Here is a 20,255-nt window from a genome sequence, read left to right on the forward strand (position 1 = left end):
AATCACTCATGTCTTTCATTAAACTCTTTCCATTTTTGCTTAAATTTTCAAGCATCTCCACAAATTCATTGCCAATTCAATTGATTTTGGGTTGTAATTGAACAATCATTTCAGGCATATTTCATGTACGCAGTGTATGCAATGACCATAGGTTACTGTTGATATTTTTTCAGTCAATTTCAACATTGACATCATTCTGGTGATATGGAATTTTTACCATTTATTCCGAGAGTTCTATTTCTTTAGCTCATTTCAAGACGCAAATCTGTGGCTGAAACTGTTTATTTACAAGATAGGTGGGTACCTGTACATTTTCTACACTGAATAACAAGGTACAATTGGTACATTTGCTTCTACAACAAAACTGTAGCTATTTCAATTCATTCTTGCAAGAGAACGTTGATTCCTTTTTTGAAACCATTGTTTGCTGTTTAACAAAATAACACAAAATGACTGCCACAAACATTTTTGGAATAGTTTTATTTTGTAACAATTCTAATATATAACAGGGTGATATAATTTGAACAGTTGCTTCAAAACCTTGTGCCCAAATTGGCTTATGGTGCTCAAATATGTAATGCACGTACATTACTGGCACAGAATACTGCTATGGTCTACTTACCATGCCTCACTCATTTTTAGGTCAAATCCTTGAGGGGACAATATGGAGGGGTGGGGGATGGAGTTGGTGTTTCTTATCAAATATTTTAATAAGAATGTATCGCAACCCATCATTAAGCATCCCAATAATCGTAAACATTACATTGGAAACCTTATGTAGACAAATAAACTGGAGAAACTCAGCGGGTGTGGCAACATCTATGGAGCCAAGGACCATAGATGCTGCCTCACCCGCTGAGTTTCTCCAGCTTTTTTGTCTACCTTCGATTTTCCCAGCATCTGCAGTTCTTTCTTAAACATTGGAAACTTTATCGTCACCAGAAACAGATGGTGTTATATATCAAAGTATAAATTGACAAGATACCAAACAATAACTTATCAAAAAAAAGATAAAATGAATCTACAAGTGCGGATTCACACTTCACAGCTCCTCTGGTATCTTTGCTTCACATGGAGTTATGTGGGGAAAGGGGGAGAAGGCTTTGAATTAAAGTTTGGATCTTTTGTTTGTTGTGTCATGCGGTGGAAGCAGGAAGTGGCGACGCTAGAAGTTCCATCGGGCGCCGTTTAACGGACAACAGCCAGCCTGAGCGACCTGTCCCCCGCATCACAACACACACAAACACTGGTCCATGTTTACAGAGACAGGGAGCCAACACCAAAGATACTAGAGGAGCTCCTCTAGTATCTTTGGCCAACACTGTGAGCGGGGAAGATGGCGCGATTCTTCTCCAACTTTTACCAGGGCAGTAACAGGTGCCTCTGCTGCCACTTCCGAACAGGCTGCATCATCCTGACCGCTACTTACACGGTTAGTGCGGCAAATTTGAAAACGAAATAGCAAGCAAAATGATGGCACAAAATAATGAACCGACGAACATGTGTGTGTGTATGTGAGGTGAATCCCCACCCGGGCTACAGAGGGCAGGTCATGAGGCGGTGGCTTGAGGCGCCAACGACCATTATTGATAAAAAATTAAGCCACGGCGCATTTTCTTTAAAAGTTAAGCAATTAGCAGTAAAGGAAATGAACACTTGCAGTGAGGAGATGCGTCTGTTTTGATGTTTTGGGGCGGGGCGGGCCGGCTGCTGCATTTGAGGCCTTCTCTTGCCGCCACTGGCTGGCGGGCGGACGATAACGGTCGGCGGGCGCGAGCTCCTCCCTCCACCCCCCACCCCGGCCGTTAGTGATGGAACCTGGCCTTCAAAATTAAAACCTTTCTGTTTAGAAATACTTCTTTAAGTTTAACGTTTGAGGTTTTTTTCAATAATGGCATATTTATTTTAAAACATTAACCCATGTTGCTTTCTTATATTGAGGGAGGGGGGAAGGAATGGGTAAGGTTTTGTTTTTAACCACAATTTATTTCTTTTGGTTTAGGATCAATCATTTAAGAACTCATCCTTAGCCCAATTTCCCATCGATCTTTTTGGATGCATTTTGGTCTTTCAATCTTATGGGGTGTACTAGATAGGCGAACCTTTGTGTAAGAAGGAACTGCAGATGCTGGTTTAAACCAAAGATAGACACAAAATGCTGGAGTAAGTCAGTGGGACAGGCAGCATCTCTGGAGAGAAGGAATGGGAGATGTTTGGGGTCGAGATCCTTCTTCAGACTGGTTAGGGATAAGGGAAACGAGAGATATAGACGATGATGTGGAGAGATAAAGATCAATGAATGAAAGATATGGAAAAAAGTAACGATGATAAAGGAAACAGGCCATTGTAAACTGTCGGGTGAAAATGAGATGAACTTTTGTGGTGCATTCGGTTTTTCAATCTCATGGGTAACCAGTTAAACTGTTGGCATTTGGTCTTGTTATCTCTTGGGTTTACTTATCCTTAGCTAGGCATATGACCATCATATTTGGTATCGCTCTCAACCAATGTTCATATTCCCAACCTTGGTTATGTATCTGCCCAGTACACTTCGGGTAAAAGGGTCCCGACCTGAAACGTCACCCAGCCTTGTTCTCCAGAAATGTTAACTGACTCGCTGAGTTACTCCAGCACTTTATATTTATTTTCAAAGCATTTTATAAATCCAAATTGTCCAGCCTGCAGTCTGCATTAATTCTGACATTTCTATACCTACCAAACCTCTCAGCTGTATATTACCCTCCATTTCAATGCCTAGGCGCTCTTAAAACCAACTGGCTGTTATCAATGTACAGTACAGAAGATACAGATGGTGTGCCAGACTTGCACATAAGCCCAATTGAAGACTATACTTATCTACCAAAAACTGCTTATTATTCCAGCATCATCCTGTAATCCTAGAACAATGCTGACTTCTTGAAACCATTGCATATGAGTTTTGTGATTCACATAATTGATTAACTGTTTAAGATGCCTGGATATATCTAAAACATACCCCAATTAACAATAAAATTGCATAGAAACATAGTCAATAGGTACAGTAGGCCATTATGCCCTTTGAGCCTGCACCTCCATTCAATGTGATCAAGGCTGATCATCCTGATTCAGTATCCCTTTCCTGCTTTCTCCCCATATCCCTTGATTCCTTGAATTCTTTACACTTTAAATAAATGGGATAATACATAGCCATATAGCCTCAGTTTGATGTTCAAAACTCTGATATAAGAGAATTTTATACCGCATATGAATTTACATTTGATATTAAGTGTATATGGGTCTCAGTAACTGGTTTATTCTGCTTTATTCTTTCCCGCAATGTGTGAGTGGCTGTTATGGTCTTCATTGCATCTGATCATTGATTGTGTGATGCTGCCTTGACACTTTGATCGGATAATTCTAAGGCTATGGAATGTCAATGATCAATCAAACTTGCTAATTAGAGATGCTGATTACCAGTGAAGTTACAAATACGTGAGAATTTTAACCAATAATAAAGGGATGAAAATATATTACCAAAGGTTGAGTGGTGTATGACTTGGAGATGGGCTTGCAGATGATAGTGTTCCCAAATGCCTTCTGATCTTGTCCTTCTAAGTGGTACAGGTTGCTGTTTGGAAAGTGCTGACAAAGGAGCCGTGGAAGATTTCTGAAGAGCATCTGGTAGATAGTACATCCTATAGTCTCATGAAGCATTGGAAAAGAGGGAATAAGGGGTAAGTCTTATCGGAGACGAGGAAACCCTTTTTCTCACAGAGAGTTGTGAGTCTGTGGAATTCTCTGCTTCAGAGGGCGGTGGAGACCGGTTCTCTGGATACTTTCAAGAGAGAGCTAGATAGAGCTCTTAAAGATAGCGGAGTCAGGGGATATGGGGAGAAGGCAGGAACGGGGTACTAATTGGGGATGATCAGCCATGATCACATTGAATGGCGGTGCTGGCTCGTAATGGCCTTATCCTGCACCTATTGTCTATTGAATGTTCAGGCTACTAGATAGACTGCTATGTGAGCTGCTGTTTTGAATGATATCAAGCTGCTTAGGTGTTCATCTGGCCAAGTGAAGAATATTTTGCTGTACATTTTTATTAATTTGTTTTATTATTTCAACCATGGGTCGTGGACATCATTTATTGTCAGCATTTATTGACAACTTCTTATTGCTGAGGAGGCAGTTATGAATCAAGTACGTTAATGAGTCTGGCATTGCACTTTTTCTTCCCTGAAGGACATTGGTGAGCCAGTTGTGTTTTTGGCTTTCTCATAGGTCAATACTGGCTCTGAGATTAGTTTTGTTTAAATCTGTTTGTATTTAACTGAATATAAATTCCTCAGCTGCCATCGTGTTACTGAATCAATTATTTGGAGTTGACTGTTAGTCCAGTAATTTAACCATTGTGTTGAAGATTTTGATATCGTGTGCAGAATACCCAATCTTTGACCTACTGTTGCAGCAGTTACATTTATGGTTTGTCCCATTTTTAAGTTTCACACTAATAGTGGTATCCCATGGTGGGAGATCCCATAAGAGAGATCAGGCTCTGAGATTCTCATTGCCTTGTACTTGAAGAGTGAATGTTACTTGCCGTTTATCAGCCTTTTAACAGTTGCATCCTGGCATAGACTACTTAATAGGCTGAAGAATTATTTAAAAAATCAATATTACATAATCTTCAGAAAACATTCCCCCTTCTGGTCATCATAGAAGGAAGGACACCAACAAAATAGCTGATTTGAGGTAAATTTCTAATTCTCAATGACCATAGATCCATTTTCAGAGGAATGATTACATCATTTCAGTTTTACTGACTTACATAATTAGGAGATGGATTAATCCAAATAGTTACAAATCTAATGGTTTCAATTATCTGCTGAATTCCATGGGGTCATTAATTATTATTTAGTTTTAAGATTGGGGAAGTTGAAAAGTCACTGACTGAAATCAGTACATTTGTTTGTCAACTGATACTGCTGAATGTCCTGCTGAACATTTTCAGCATTCAGATATGTACTTGGATTGTAAATCTTCCACCGCCTCCCTGTATATAGTTTTTCTGTATATATTATTTTTGAGAAGAAAACGCCTCCTAAATTCTTAGATGGTGGTAAATTGGATGAAAACAAGGTGCTGACCAATTTAGAGCTATTGGGTAATGACCCTGGTAGGCGACCCCTGTCTTTTCATTGTGTCCAAGTTCAGTTTCACATGGCTGAGAAACTCCCAAGCTTGTGTGTAACATTCAAAGTTACCTGCTGCAGAAAGGAGTATTTAAAAGAGAACTTTATCCATCAGCTGAAAAAGGAAATACAATTTTAGGTTTTATGACCATGACTAAACAAGCACAACTTAAGGCATATATTTGGACTGTTTAATGCTTTAGTGCATTAGTGTTTTTGCAATCGGAATGCACTCCCCTCCCCCCTTGACCCCTTCCTCCACCCTAGTCATTTAACCAGTTCCACAATTCACCACATTGTATCCCTCTTCACGCCTCTCCTCGCCAACAATTGGCCTACCAGGGCACCACACTGCCTGCCTGAGGTCATTTGTTGCTGGCCCAGATTGGGCCTGATCTATTCTCGCCACTCAACCCCTCCAACTCTCCTAACCCTTCCCTTTCAGTCTGAAGAAGGGTCCCGACCTGAAACGTCACCTATCCTTTTTTCTCCAAAGGTGCTGCCTAACCCACTGAGTTACTCCAACACTTAGCAGTGGCTATCTTTGGAATGCCATCTGTTTTGTTCCTTTCACATGGTGAAGGTGAATAATGCTATGGAGATGATACACAGGGGAATAACTTCAATCATTTAATATGGTCCTAATCATTGGAGTATTACTTAATATGCATTTCGTTGTCTCTGTACTGTACACTGACAATGACAATTAAAATTGAATCTGAATCTAATAAGAGTATAGACTGAAAACAAATACATGCAATTGAAGCTTTCAAAAATGTTAAAGGGACTGAATACAATCCAGTTAGGTTTTAGAATGACAAGGTTGGAGAGCACGTATATAATGTAATTGCAGCAGCTTTATGGGCACGCTCACTAACTATTGACCACTGTTTTTAAATTCCTACTGATCTTTAAATGGGACCTTGGCATGTACTTGAGAGAAAAATACATTGATGAATCCTGAAAGAAGTGCTGATTGCTTTTAAATGTTCATGTGGCTCTATTTCGTATCCTCTTAGAGCTTGCTTGTTTGCCTTTCAAATTTGAGAGGATTTACCCTAAGTATAACATCCAAGGTTGCATTATTAACTTGACTTGTATTTGACTTGCTTTAATGTATGTTTATTATCTCAAGCAGATATAAAAGACCCTTTTGTGCAATGGACAAACAAAGATTAGTTCTGGTCTGATACTGTCACTCAAATAATATTAAATATGTCTATTATTAACTTGTTCTCTCTGTGATCTTGTGATCAGCGAAATACGCTGCTCATGTCTTGCATATCATAAATACATCTGCAATTTGAATGACATGAGATGTTAACAACTTAGACTTTGATCCATATTTTATTACCTTTTTGTCATATGATGAATCCAAGAAGCATGCATGCAAAATGAAATATTGCAGTTTTACTTGATTGATTTTTCTAATACATTGAAAAATATTCATGCCTTGTGTGTTTACAGCAGTCGGAAAGAATATCTTCTCTTTGTAAGACAACTGAAAATTCATCTGCTCATCTTTTATTTGAGTAGATGTTTGATAACTCCTTGCAGAAGTTCCTCTCCGCTCTTTGTGGAGGTTTAAAGAAAAAAAAAATGTTATTGAATGTCCACTCTTATTGAACATTGATTGACGGCTGTTGATGTACCCATTAGATAATAGCTAAATAATTTGTATTCTGATAGGTTATCTGGACTGTAATGGCTGGATTTGAACTGGTGAGATTATTCAGGCCAGATTCAAAAGTAGATGTTTCTGTGGTCGGTATTCATTTTGAAGGCTTTTTTCAGGGAGGTAGGTGAATACTTTGAGTGTTTTTTCCCGATTTTTAATGCAGTTTAGATTAGAAAATCTTCAATGTTATTCACAACAATCTATTCTAAATTTGTAGATCATTTGGTGAAAAAAAAGAAAACAACTTGCTAAAGTGACTTGATTTGGCAGCTGTTATTAAATCAAATGAAGGTTTATTAACCCATTTATCCTGAATGCTTATTCCGCTCACATCTCCCATGATGAGCAATTGTTATTATTTATTTATTTTTTTTGGCCTTGATATGCACGTTCAAAAGTCTCATGGCTGCACAAGAAAATAGCCTGAGAATTTGAATGTTTTTGACTCTGTCTCAAAGTTATAGGTTTATCGATCAGTGCACATATCCAGGCTGCCATTCCAGTGTAGTACTAAGAGAGTGCTTTGCTGTCAGAGCTGTCAGATGGCTTTGGAATGGCATCTTGCACTGAAATCTCATCTGTCCCCTCAAGTGCTGCAAAAAGTCCTTTAACACTATTTTAATGAATAGCACATATTCAGTGTAGAGAACAATATTTGCCCCTAATTTAACATTCCTAAAAGATTGCTATCAAAGGATTAATGCACTTCATTAGCTGCAAAGCATTTAAGACCACATTGAGCTTGCAATAGGTGCTATATATATATGCACAGTAGTTTTCTTTCACATCCAATTTCAGTTGAATTGGAATTATTAAAATGTTGGCTAATTATTCTATTATGTTAACTAATTCAATTAAAATGCAATTCTATGGACTCTAGGTAAAATCTATGTACAGTGCTTATCAATCCTAAGGCAATGTTCTATTTGATTTGATGATTAATTGTAACAGTATACTGACATTATTCACAGACATTTCCTATTAATGTTAAAAATGTACTATGTCTTTCAGTGGACACTTTTACATCCCTTATTTTTGACATTTTCCTGACTGCTGTCAGTGGCTTGGCAGTTTATGGAATTATTAAGGTAAGAAGCTGCCAGATGTATGGTAATTTAGCAACTATATATCTGAAGTATGCATCTGTTTAAATTGTGCAAAGCCGCATTCCTTTTTATACACAATAAAAATGGTATTAGAGCAAACTTGTAAAACTGGTAAGATTGCCAGTATGAGGATGCTATGTACTAGTAGGAACATCTCCACATGTACAGGTTCATGACTGTACTCCACTATGTATAACCACTGCTGTAATTTCTACATGGTGAAACCAAAATGTGTAAAAATGGCCTTTATTAAAATCTGACAATGTACACTTTAACCACATGTGATTTATTTCTATTATAAATCTCAAATTGTGGAGTACAGAGACAAATAAATAAATGGGTCTTTGTCCAAACATTATGGAGGGCACTGTATTTCCTATGTTACAGGAGTGATTGCACTTCAGAACAATTTGGTTAGTTTTGGGATGTCATGAGAACATGAAAGACTTGTGTAAACATATAACCATATAACAATTACAGCACGGAAACAGGCCATCTCGGCCCTACAAGTCCGTGCCGAACACTTATTTTCACCTAGTCCCATCTACCTGCACTCAGACCATAACCCTCCATTCCTTTCTCATCCATATACCTATCCAATTTATTTTTAAATGATAAAATCGAACCTGCCTCCACCACCTCCACTGGAAGCTCATTCCACACAGCTACCACTCTGTATCTGCCTGCCAAAGGAGTCAAATGTCAGCCAATCATCGTATAGCTGTCCTATGGCAAAACTTATTTTCAGGTTGTGAAAAGAAGCAAGAGGCAAAAGGGGGTAAATTGATCCAAACTATATCCATGGTGTTAGAATTGAGCCTGCCTTTTTTGAAACACATTTAGTTCAGGGCTACCTTCCATTGTTCCAAAGATAATCCATTCTGCTTTTGGTATCAATTTTATTTTAAATAATTTTGTGAAGATTTCAAAATTTCTGTCCAAAATCTTTGAATTTTTATACAAAAAACAAATGAGTGTGTTATAGTACCTTCTTGAGATAGGCATTTATCACAAATAGGTGAGACGTTAGGAAAAAGTTTACTTATTTTGGTTTTTGAATAGTATAATCTATGTAAGATTTTAAATTGAATTAGAGTGTGTCTTACGTTGATTGAGCATTTATGCACATATAGTAAATGTTTATCCCACCTCTCTTTTGAAAATTTTATAGCTAGCTCTTGTTCCCAGTCACTTCTAATACCGTCGATTGATGGTATTTCTATATTTAGAATAGTGCTATAAAGTATGATATTAAATTTGCTGCTTCGGCCTTTGTCTTCATTGCTCTCTCTCTCGCTTTAAAGCTTAAAAAATGAAGTGGTGCAATAAATGTAATAAGATATATTTGATAATGTAATGTAATAAGATATATTTGGCTTGTACTATTGTAATGTACTGAACTTCTAATTAAAAAAAAAAAAGAAAAAAAAAGAATTGAGCCTGCCTTCTGATAGACTAATTATAAACAGATATAGCAAATAATAAGCTTTTAATTAACGTTGACACATCCATAACTTTTGAAAACTTTTTAAATTATGCTAACAGACCCTATCTTAAAATGTTATCTTTAAAAAAAAAAAAAACATTCAGTAAGGTGTGCCAGCGTCTACAATTAATAGATACTCCTCACGGTGATTTGAATGTGGCTGGTTTGTGGGTAGGAAATATCTCCAGTGTAAAACGTACTTTTTACTTATGGGACATCCACGCGAAATGCTTTGATATCTTGCACTGATTTGGTAATGGATTTGGATGAATTCTTCTGGCAATTGAAGCATAAGTAACATATCTTGCATAAGTAATTATTTCATAGTTGTCCAGTTTAACCAACCCCATTAACATGGGAAACTTAATACTGCTACTGATTTATTTTTCCATGTTTATTTTCTGATCTAGTACTATCCGTATTTTCTGATTCCATTTATAATTTACCTGGTAGTGGACTTCATCATCTATTGCATAGAAGTAGTTGGCATCTACGTTGAGTTACCAGAACGCGTACATGTCAAGTATTATGTTAAAAACGTGGTAAGTACCTAACTTGCTTGCTTTCGACTTGGAATTGAAAATTATTGCTCTTTTGTTCCTCTCCAGCTTGCGTTTATTAAATTGCTGTAAATGGTGTTCCCATGCCTTGGGTGTTATTCCCCAGAAATATTTTGTTATCACACTATTGTAAAATAACACACCATTTTCCCTGTCCTTGCATCCCATCATGTCAGTTGTCCCCTGGCATGTTCCCTGCTATTTATGTTTCCAGCTTACTTCAGTGCTTAAACTTACAAGTAGTATCCTTCTAGTGCACATTCACATCAGTTCACATCCATTTTTATAGCTTCCAGCAGAATTGACTGTTTCAACATCCTTGTCATTCAATTGAGTGGTAATGTTGTCTTCTAGTTCTAAGTCATGATAGAAAAATATTTGGCAGGGTCTCCTCTTAAACCACCAGCAATATCACAAATCCCTAGAATCTACCCTTGGCTGCCACCAACTATATCTTGCATGCTTCCTTCCATCTGAAGATGACACATCCAGGTGCCACTCTTCAATCTCCAATATCATCTCCTTCCCCATCATTCAGCGCTCCTGCCTTTTGTTCAGCCTTCCTGGTGTTCAGGTGGCAGAACTGGGACTAGTATTATTTTTTTTGGATGTCTGGCCTGTCCAGACCTGTCCAGCATCATTAACAAACTTCTCATGGAAGTGAAAATAAACTGAAGAGTTAACAGACAACTTTACAAATTACTTCAACTAAAGTGCAGTTAAGTAGTAAGTTCCTTTATTTAAACAAGAAAACAGAATCAGATGAACTTTTCCCATGCGAAACCATAATCATTCCTCTAGAGAGAATCTGACTGCTCTCAGTCCACTGTCACAAGGTGACCCAGACAGCTTGACCAATTTGGTCTTGAATTAAGTTCCTGTCACATTATCCTTATCACATAATGTCTATTTCCATGTATGTAGTAACACTCAGCTCTATTGCACCTGAAGTGACCTATTGCTAAATCTCTCATCTGCTCTTATATCCCACCAGTCCAGAAATAAATGTGCATCATTCATATCCTAATCCACATTAGGTCTTCCTCACCTATCTATCTGCACAGATTTAGTATCTTTCCTTCAGATCACATCTTGAATTTTAATAATTTCATGCAGTCTTCTAACTTGGCCATTTGTGGGGGGTTTTCTCATCCTCATCGGTGGTGCCTTCAGTCATCTGTGACCTACACAGTGAAATCCCCCTCCCTAAATCTGTCTGTTCCCCACCTCACTCTGTGATATGTTCCCTAAAACATTCCTGCTTTTATTTTTTCCTGCTAATCCATTTTTGATGCTAATGTTAATTTTCATTTGTACAACCTTCACTCTCATGCAAGTTATTGGAATGTTTTCCTACCTGAAAAAATGCCACATAAATGCAGATTTTTTTTAGATTTCCTGATCAATATGTATTCTCACCTTCTAGATTTTAGGCAGACAAACGTGCAGGAGTAACTCAGCGGGTCAGCCAGCATCTCTGAAGAAAAGGAATAGGTGACTTTTGGGTCGGGACCTTTCTTCAGAACCGAAATGTCACCCATCATTTTTCTCCAGAGCCCCATGAGTTACTCCAGCACTTAAACTATCCAGCATCTGCAGGTCTTTGTTTCTAGATTTTAGGATTGGTCATGTTGTTGTCATTGCGACGTATTGCAATCCAGAGATTCTAATCTCAAGACATTTCTTGACATGCTGATATATTTGTTAATTTACTAACTTTTTGAAGAGATGCTTACCACTATTTTTCTGCAATTGTACAGCTTGGTTGCCCAGGTGGAATTAAAGTGGGTTTTTTTCACTTGGAAGTATCCCACATGTTTATTTGATCACATGGATTCTTTATAGCTAGTGTACAGACGGGATATTCATCCCATTCGTCTGGGTTTGATTTGATTTTCACTGCTTATAATTAGTAACTTCACCAAACTTACTTTTTTAACATTCAAAGGAGGGTTGGCATGTAGAACTTGTGCTATGTATGTATGGGTTGTATTTTAAGTAAATCATATTTTTCGTGCTAAGTTTTTTTTCCCAGAAAAGGAAGCTGTTTCTGGCCCAGGCAGCAGAAGAGCAATGATTATGTTTTCACTTATGTTCATATCAGTTATGCTTTTAAAGGTAAGAAATCCAAACTTGCTGAATATCAAATTCATTTTGGTGTCATAAAATATAACAGTAATAATGTTAACAAATGTATTAGGGACAATCAGCATGTTGTTTTGATAACTCACTGCATAATACGTGCATCAAGATATAGTGGAACGACTGACTGCTCTTCTTTAATGCTGAAGATCTTAAGTGAAATCTTTGGTCTAAATTTGAATTGCAATGTCAAATTAATGGTTGTTGAAATACTTGTACACCAGGTCCTTTCTGCCTCTCTTTGGAGTTAATATTTTTTCTGCTTGATGTACTGAAGTATTTTGATACTTCAAATGTTTTGATAATTCCACACAATATTGAAGGAGGCCAGTTTGGCCGATCGGGTTTATGCCAGCTTGCAGAGCAAACACATTCCCTCACTAATTTTCCCTGTAACCTATTCTGCCTATGTTGCCATCAACCCATCTCGAGATTCTACTGCTTTGTCCACAACAGCAGAGGTAAGGTTTGAACTTGCATCACTAAAGCAGCCCCATCCAGCAGCTGCCCCACTGTGCTGCCCCACTGTGGTACATTTAGTAATGCACCCATTGCTTTTAAAGTGGAACTCTGGTGCTTGTTTAATACTTATTCTTGCTTAATAGAGGTTTGTACTTCTGCAATCAGGAAGGTGCCTCTTGACTGAAGACCTTGACAGTTCTTCCCCCTTTCCTTTACTCAAGTATTTGCTTTGGTCATAGTTGGAAGCTAAAATAGTTCCTCCACTGATTTGTAAATTCTAGTTCAGATTGACATTCCAATAATTCTATGCAGTGATAATTGTACTTTATTTGTTGGTATCTTGATTACTGCAGTAAATCAAGTAAAAGCATGAAGGCTAATTGGCATGTTATAGCTTCCGCTAAGAAATACATATAGTTTTGGAATTAATTCTTTCCTCAAACTACAATTTGCTCTATATTCACAATATCTAAGAAGAACAGTAAATGGGAGGAGACATAAAACGTAAGGTAACATTAAATGTTACTACACAAACTACACAAAAGTTACTTGAATTGTACTTATTGTTTTTTTTGCCTCTACAAAGTTCAGTGTAAACTAACCAGTGACAACTTAAAAGGAATTTAATATGTTGCTGCCTCCCAAACCTTGTATTTTTATTTACTGCCAGGCAATTTCAATTAAAATAATAAAACTATTTTTTACATCATAGCGTGAATCCTATTTGATATCCATGAATGTGCACAAACATTGCTGATGTAAGTATTGTGACCCAAATCGTCTTCTGATTTTTGACTCTAGTGCTACTTCATCCGTGCTGTGTACAAATGCTACAAGTTTATTAAGGATTTGGAACACGAGAGCAGCTTGGTGGACACGCTCCTTGATCTTCGTGCTCGGGTTGGTTTCACTTGAACAATGAGCAGGAAATAGATGTATATTAAATATGCTGCCTTCCTTCCTTTGGCTATGGTCAAACCAGAGATTTTAACTGTTTATATTAGAAGCCAAGTATATGGAGATTTTGCCCATGAACCATGTGGATGCGTTATCTCTGAACGTCTGCTGATTGTAATGTTATACTGATGGATATTATGAAATTGGTAAGAATTTCTGGTAATACGCATGGTTACACTGGTGGAGTTTATACTAATTATGTGTACATTTCCAATGGGTCATTATTCTCTCAAATCTTCCCCTTGGAAACTAAAACAGTGAGGTAGATCGGATACCATCACAACTGACTGATCTGTCCTGGTGCAATGTGTTACTCAAGTATCAGGATCGTTGTAGTTAGATTGAATGTTTGTGCAATTTCAAGTTGCGATAAAGCATGTGTCCACAGCGTCTCTTCACCTTACTCCTTCCCACAGCCCTTTAAAGACATGTAGCCCCGCTATGTTTAGGCGACCCAACACATACTAAATCAGATGGGAACTGTGTTGATTACATGGCTCACTCACATATTATGTTAACAGATTTCCAATTATATTATACTTGACCTTTATTACAAGTCTGTAGCATGATACTGATTTCATTTGCTAAAAGATGTTGGAATTTCTTGGGAACATATGAAGATAACTAATGCCTGTTCATTTAGAGGTTAATCTGTATTTGTTGGACATCGGAATTGACTTTCCTTGGTCAAGTATATAGTTTCAGTCTTGAATATATAAATTGTTTTTTTTATTGTTTCTGTGTTTTTCAAATAGGAAGGAGTTACACCAACACCTAAACCGAAAACTCAATAGTGAGTATAGTTTAGTTTAGGCAGTTATAAATTATGCAAATCATCCTTAGAAATAAAAAAACGAGTTGTTGTAAACAATTTGGGGGTAGATATACAATTGTAGCATATTAACAGATTTGATGTATTCTGTCCAACTGTTTTCTTTGTGTCATTTGAAATGCATTTGCTTCATGGTTCAGTTAAACCAATCCATAATCATGCTTACGAATTCTATCATTATTTGTTTTGATATGTTGACTATATGAACCTTTTGGAAAAATCTGTTATTTTGTGCATTTGCCTTAGTTGTTGCATTTTCTCATTTATTTTATTCACTATTATCAGTGTGTAATGAAATGTATTTCTCATTCAGACCCGGCCTCCAGCACATATTATCAAGTTGCCATTAAATGAGGAGGTTGTAAACAAAACACTAGAAGAATTGCCAATGATGAAGTCTCCATCTTCCGACACAACAATGTATTTAACAGTGGCCTGACATGAACATGTGTATGTTCGGTACCTGTGAAAAATGTTAACGTGCAGTATTGCACTGGGTAAAATCTTGAACTTCAAACAGTTTTTTATTTGGGTATAATGGGTTTTATAATTGTTACATGTGATCGTTGAGAATTTTGTGTTGTATATTATAATCTCAAAACCTACACGTGAGGACATTTTGAATGCTTATGGTTATTGTCCATTGTACTTGCTAAACACCTAATTCTGATATTGACAGCTATTAGAAACCATACGTGTGTCTGTAAAGTGGCACATTTAATGCTAAAAGTTAAAGCCGACTAGTCACACTTTCAGTCCTGGGCCATGAACATCCATTCCTGGGTGCTGCAGGTGTTTTCCAGATAGTTTAAGACCATGCCCATCAAACTAAACAGCAGCCTGAAAATTCTGAAATAAAATGCAAAACACTGGGATTAATCAGCAGATTCAGCGAGCTATATCCTATGAATTCCAGACTGCAGAGAACAACTCCTTTTAGAAAAGGAATCAACAGGTCATCAGGAATGAATTATAAGCGGATAATAACCACACATTTCAAGTTTTCTCCCTCTTCCGGTACTAATACAATGGTTTTTTTCTCCTATAGTGGTTCCGTTTGAGCTGAGAAAGATCCATTTCCCATTATGTTTTTCTTTATCTACTACTTTTTATTTACCATACCTACTGACACCAAAGTATAGTCATCAGATGATGGCCACAACTCAGGAATGATTTCCTAGCAGCTTGGAATGTTGCAGTTGACTAAAAAAATAATTACAGCCTAATTCAACAACTATTAAGATTTTTAAACAATCATTTTCTCATGGACTAATATGCAATTTGTGGAATACTGGAGAAGCACCTGAATCATAATGTATAGCACAAGCTGCTTTATCTGCCTCCAGTACTGTCATACGTTACTCAGACAGAAAGGGTTTGCATGTTTGCCTGTATCAGACTTTGATTGTAGAAGTTTGAAGCTTCAGTGGATTTTTGTCCAGTCTCAATAAGTCCACCAATTGAGCGACGACACAACAGAACCCATTTGTCATGCGAGCTCCCTGTTTGCGGGACTTAGTAAGCAGATTTCAATCGGCTAGTTGAGAGAAAAAGCAGAACTTAAATATTGTAATCCTTTATTCAAAATAACAAAGTTGCTCATGTTTGAAATCACAATTGGCTACCAAATATTTGATCCATGATGACCACCTGAGAAAGGCATCTAGATGTCTTTCTGCTAATTAGTTAGAATTTGAGCTTAAATAACATCTTCAAACATATTTGATTTTTGTCACTATTTACGAAAGCTTCACGTGCTTTCAATACTTATCACAATTTTCTGACTAAATTTAGTTTTAAACCTTGGAATCCATAGCTTAAGTATTTAATTATTTTCTATTTATTACCCATAATTTTCTCTTTCTATAATATGTGCTTTAAGTAAAGTTCCTTGTTTATCAGTGGAATGGACCATTTAAAAGGAACATTGGCTTGATTATTATTTTTTAATTGTTCAAACTACACAACTTGAGAAAAGATAGGGAAGCATTGAAGTGGCGAGATGTAAATGTGCCCTTTTAAATTTGACTGTAAAATTGTACAAATAGAATATAATCTTTCTTGGTATATTTGTAGCTTTCTATATCATTTTGAAATCTGTGGTACTATATGTTATGGCTGAACTGTGGCAATTGCAGTTGTCCTCGCATTTAGTGCAATCAGTAACAAATCATCTGTTTTAGCTGGTTCTTCTGTACAATGAGCTTATTTAAATAAATTATACAAGCAATACAAATTGTTTTGAGTTGTGCAAAAATCCGTTATGTTGGAAACTTGTAGTTGATGAAAAAGCTGTATGTACAAAATGCACAATCTGCACATTTATATTATTCCTGTTTAGAAAGGAACTGCAGATACAGTTTAAACTGAAGATAAACACAAAATGCTGAAGTAACTCAGCGGGACAGGCAGCATCTCTGGAGAAAAGGAATAGGTGACGTTTCAGGTCGAGACTCTTCTTCAGACTGAGGGACTCTCAGTCTGAAGAAGGGTCTCGACCCAAGACATCATCTATTCCTTTTCTCCAGAGATGCTGTCTGACCAACTGAGTTATTCCAGCATTTTGTGTCTATCTTACATTATTCCTGTGTTACTGAAAATAAAACGATTTAAATTGTATGGCATTATCTGACAAGCTGTTTAGCCTGTCACAAATTTTTGTAAGAAAATGTAGTTATTAGTAGTCTGAGACCCTTTAATATTTTAAATACCTTTTACAGTTACATTATTTTTGAATGTCTGGTTTGGTTGCATTCACATATCTGTGGAGGAAACTCCACTCTAAATTACATCAGGTTTTAATCAGTGATTTAATTTCCCTAATTTCTGTTCAAAGTCATTTTCATCGTTGTTATGGTTTTTGAAATGTGCAACTCCTCCGGTATATGTAGCTGTGTCATTGCTTCAGTTTATTCATTATACTTGACATCTGTCAAAATTGGCGCAGGTTTTAAATAAAATAGGTACCATAGTGATTACAAAAATCCACCAGCAGTACGTTTGACAATGACGAGATGTGCAACCTTCTAAAAGAGGGGAAAGATTGCAATTTAATTAGAAAATATAAGGTTTCCATCACATTTACTTTGCTTGATGATTAATTATTTGCTTCATGCATTCAGAATTAAACTGAGAACCGTGTTTGTTCTTGGCTTTTCCTTGCTGCCAACTTGCATATTGCCTTTTGAAATTTAATGTATCCACCCACCTGGATACCTTTCATTTGCCTGGTTTATTGGATGTATGTAGTGCCAAGACCTGGTTATGTTCCAACCAACAACTTTATGCAGTCAACAAAGAGCTGTTATACGTTATGGTAACCCAGGTTACCCTGATCCTCTATCAGGGACTTGAAGTGGTCTGGAATTGTACTGAATTCAAAGATGAGATGGGATGAGCGAGTCTGCTGGAAGGAGCTTCTAGAGTACTTATCTGAATGTTTTCAGTTATCATATCAGGATGACTAATGTAGCAACTCTGTCACTGCAATGTAACTGTACCCCATGCTGGTATCCTTGTCTACCTTATGTCTGAGCTCTAGGGAGAGGTTGGGTAGGCTCACAATGTTATTTTATTGCAGCGCAGAAGGCTGAGGGGATGTGTATAAAATCATGAGTTGAATGCAGTTTTTCCAGGGGATGGGAATCAAGAACTAGAGGGCATAGGTTTTAGGTGAGAAGGGAAAGATTTAATATAAAGTTAACAGGTAACCTTTTCAAACTAGGCGGTGAGTATATGGATCAATCTACTCAAAATAGTCAAGGCAAGTACAATAAAAAATGTTTAAGACATTTGTAAAGATACCTGGGTAGGAAGGGTTTAGTTATTTAGTTTTAGAAATACAGCAAGGAAACAGGCTGTTTGGCCGACCATCGATCACCCGTTCACACTAGTTCTATCTTATCCCATTTTCTCATCAACACTGACACACTAGGGGCAACTTTCAGAGGCCAATTAACCATCAAACGGGTATGTCTTTGAGATGTGAAAGGAAGCAGGGGCACCCGGAGCAAAGCCACGCGGTCACAGAGAGAATGTCTAAACTACACACAGACAGCACCTGAGGTCAGGATCAAACCCAGGTCTCTGGCACTATTGAGGAAGCAGCTCTACCAGCTGTGCCACCTTTTATAAAGATATGGGTCAAACGCACGCAAGCTTAGCTTAGATGGGACATCTTGGTCAGCATGGACGTTGGATTGAAGGGCCAGATTCTGTGCTGTATTTAACCCTCTGCTATCAAAAGCTGCCATCGCCTTTGCATTCAGCCAACGAATCAATTTTCTGCAATAGAAGGTGCAGTTGTTGGAAACATGAAACTCTGAGATCGTTTGATCAATTATACATTTGCAAACACAGGAAATTCAGGCACCTGCACTTAAACCACTCTTCCCCCAGACCTTAAAGCATGCCATTTAAGAAGCCATTTTTCATGCAGACCATTTTGCATAGATGAAGATCTGTTGTAAAATGAATTTTTGGAAAAGTACCAGAGTAAGTAAATATTTACTAAGTCGGAGTTTGTTCCTGCGATAATCAGTAGTAGTCCCCTACTGCTGGATATAAAGCAGTGTGCTGTTTGCCTTGGGGGTTTGTAACATTTCACGGAATATTTTCTGAAATTGCGTTTGCAAGTGTTCCAAAATTTGTGTGTGTGGGGTGGGGAAGAAGGGTCAAATATTTCAAGATTTTGTCCACCACATTTAGAAGTCCGAATACAGCTACAAGTTACAAACCCGTTACATGTCCATGCCACAAAAAGGGTAGAGAGACACGGGAGAAGATGCAAATAGTTTTCGCAGGGTGTTGGAAGCCAGCGTGTTTAGCTACTGGATGGGGCGGAAAGCCGAGCGACGCCAGAGTGCCTTCAAAGTCAATGCTTCGGCATCAGCTGGTGGGGTCCAAAACTAACGGCCATAAACGATAATACGTTTCGTAATTTAATGATAAATTTGGGAGATAATTTTTCCCTGCTCCTTGAGAATGGAGAACGAGTGAATAAACTATCAAAAGTTACCGAACGCCACCCATTCCTTCTCTCCAGAGATGCTGCCTGTCCCGCTGAGTTACTCCAGCATTTTGTGTCTATCTTCGAGAATTCACACAGATCCTGCACCGGGACTGAAAAGATATTCAGCGAGGTTAGATAAAATAGGGCGGGAGAATGGATATTCCCGAGTAATCCATGTCCCGACGCAGACACCGAGGGTCGAATGTTTCGTTTCCAAGGCTGTTCGTTGTTAAATTTCGATGATTAAAGGGAAATTATTTTTTTTAAACAGTTTTGAAGCCGATGGTGATTTATCAGGCCACGTGGTCCTGACCTTTAACAATCTCCGCCTCTTATTTAAGGCGCTTATTGGAGGGGTGGCAAAGCAATAGGTCAGGTTGCCTTCCGTGCAAGATCAGAATCAGATCCGATTCAGAATGGGGAAGGGGAAGCAGGGGAAGGTACATTTTAAGCAGAGAAACGTTTTGATTTACCAATGTTTGTGCCGTTCTCCATAGGTATTCAGACCATCCTAGAGGAGCTCCTCTATAATCTTTGATTCAGACCAGTAAATATGTCTCCGGACGAAGAAGGGTCTCGACCCGAAACGTCACCTATTCCTTCTCTCAAGCAAGAATCTCATTTGTCCTATCTGGGACACATGACAATAAAAGTCTATTGACTCTCCAGAGATGCTGCCTGCCCCGCTGAGTTACTCCAGCATGTTGTGTCTACCTTCCGGTAAATTCTGTTGTCAATCCCTTTACTCCGACATATCTAGAGAACATCCCATAAGATCTGGAATGCAGTCACATAATTTGGGTTAACCCAATCTGGGCGAAATGTGGATGTGGCTACAAGATTTTTCAAA

At 37.7% G+C, this 20,255-nt stretch overlaps 1 protein-coding gene across 3 annotated transcripts; it reads left to right on the top strand.

The window, feature by feature from the left end:
- The first annotated feature begins 1,115 nt into the window (after positions 1 to 1,115).
- LOC129709879 (lysosomal-associated transmembrane protein 4A-like) lies at positions 1,116 to 16,840 on the top strand. 3 transcript variants are annotated; one of them, XM_055656524.1, is made up of 8 exons: positions 1,124 to 1,432; positions 6,861 to 6,969; positions 7,861 to 7,937; positions 9,852 to 9,983; positions 12,024 to 12,119; positions 13,407 to 13,505; positions 14,318 to 14,355; positions 14,708 to 14,845. In XM_055656524.1, coding segments are annotated over exons 1-8 (648 nt in total). In that variant the 5' UTR covers positions 1,124 to 1,336; the 3' UTR covers positions 14,709 to 14,845. The 3 variants fall into 3 exon arrangements, with proteins under 3 accessions (XP_055512498.1, XP_055512500.1, XP_055512499.1); XM_055656523.1 differs by lacking the exon at positions 14,318 to 14,355 and having other exon boundaries at positions 1,116 to 1,432; positions 14,708 to 16,840; XM_055656525.1 differs by lacking the exon at positions 14,708 to 14,845 and having other exon boundaries at positions 1,122 to 1,432; positions 14,318 to 14,356.
- The last annotated feature ends 3,415 nt before the right edge of the window (positions 16,841 to 20,255 follow it).

Source organism: Leucoraja erinacea, chromosome 26 (genome assembly GCF_028641065.1).
Source record: "Leucoraja erinacea ecotype New England chromosome 26, Leri_hhj_1, whole genome shotgun sequence".
NCBI lineage: Eukaryota > Metazoa > Chordata > Chondrichthyes > Rajiformes > Rajidae > Leucoraja > Leucoraja erinaceus.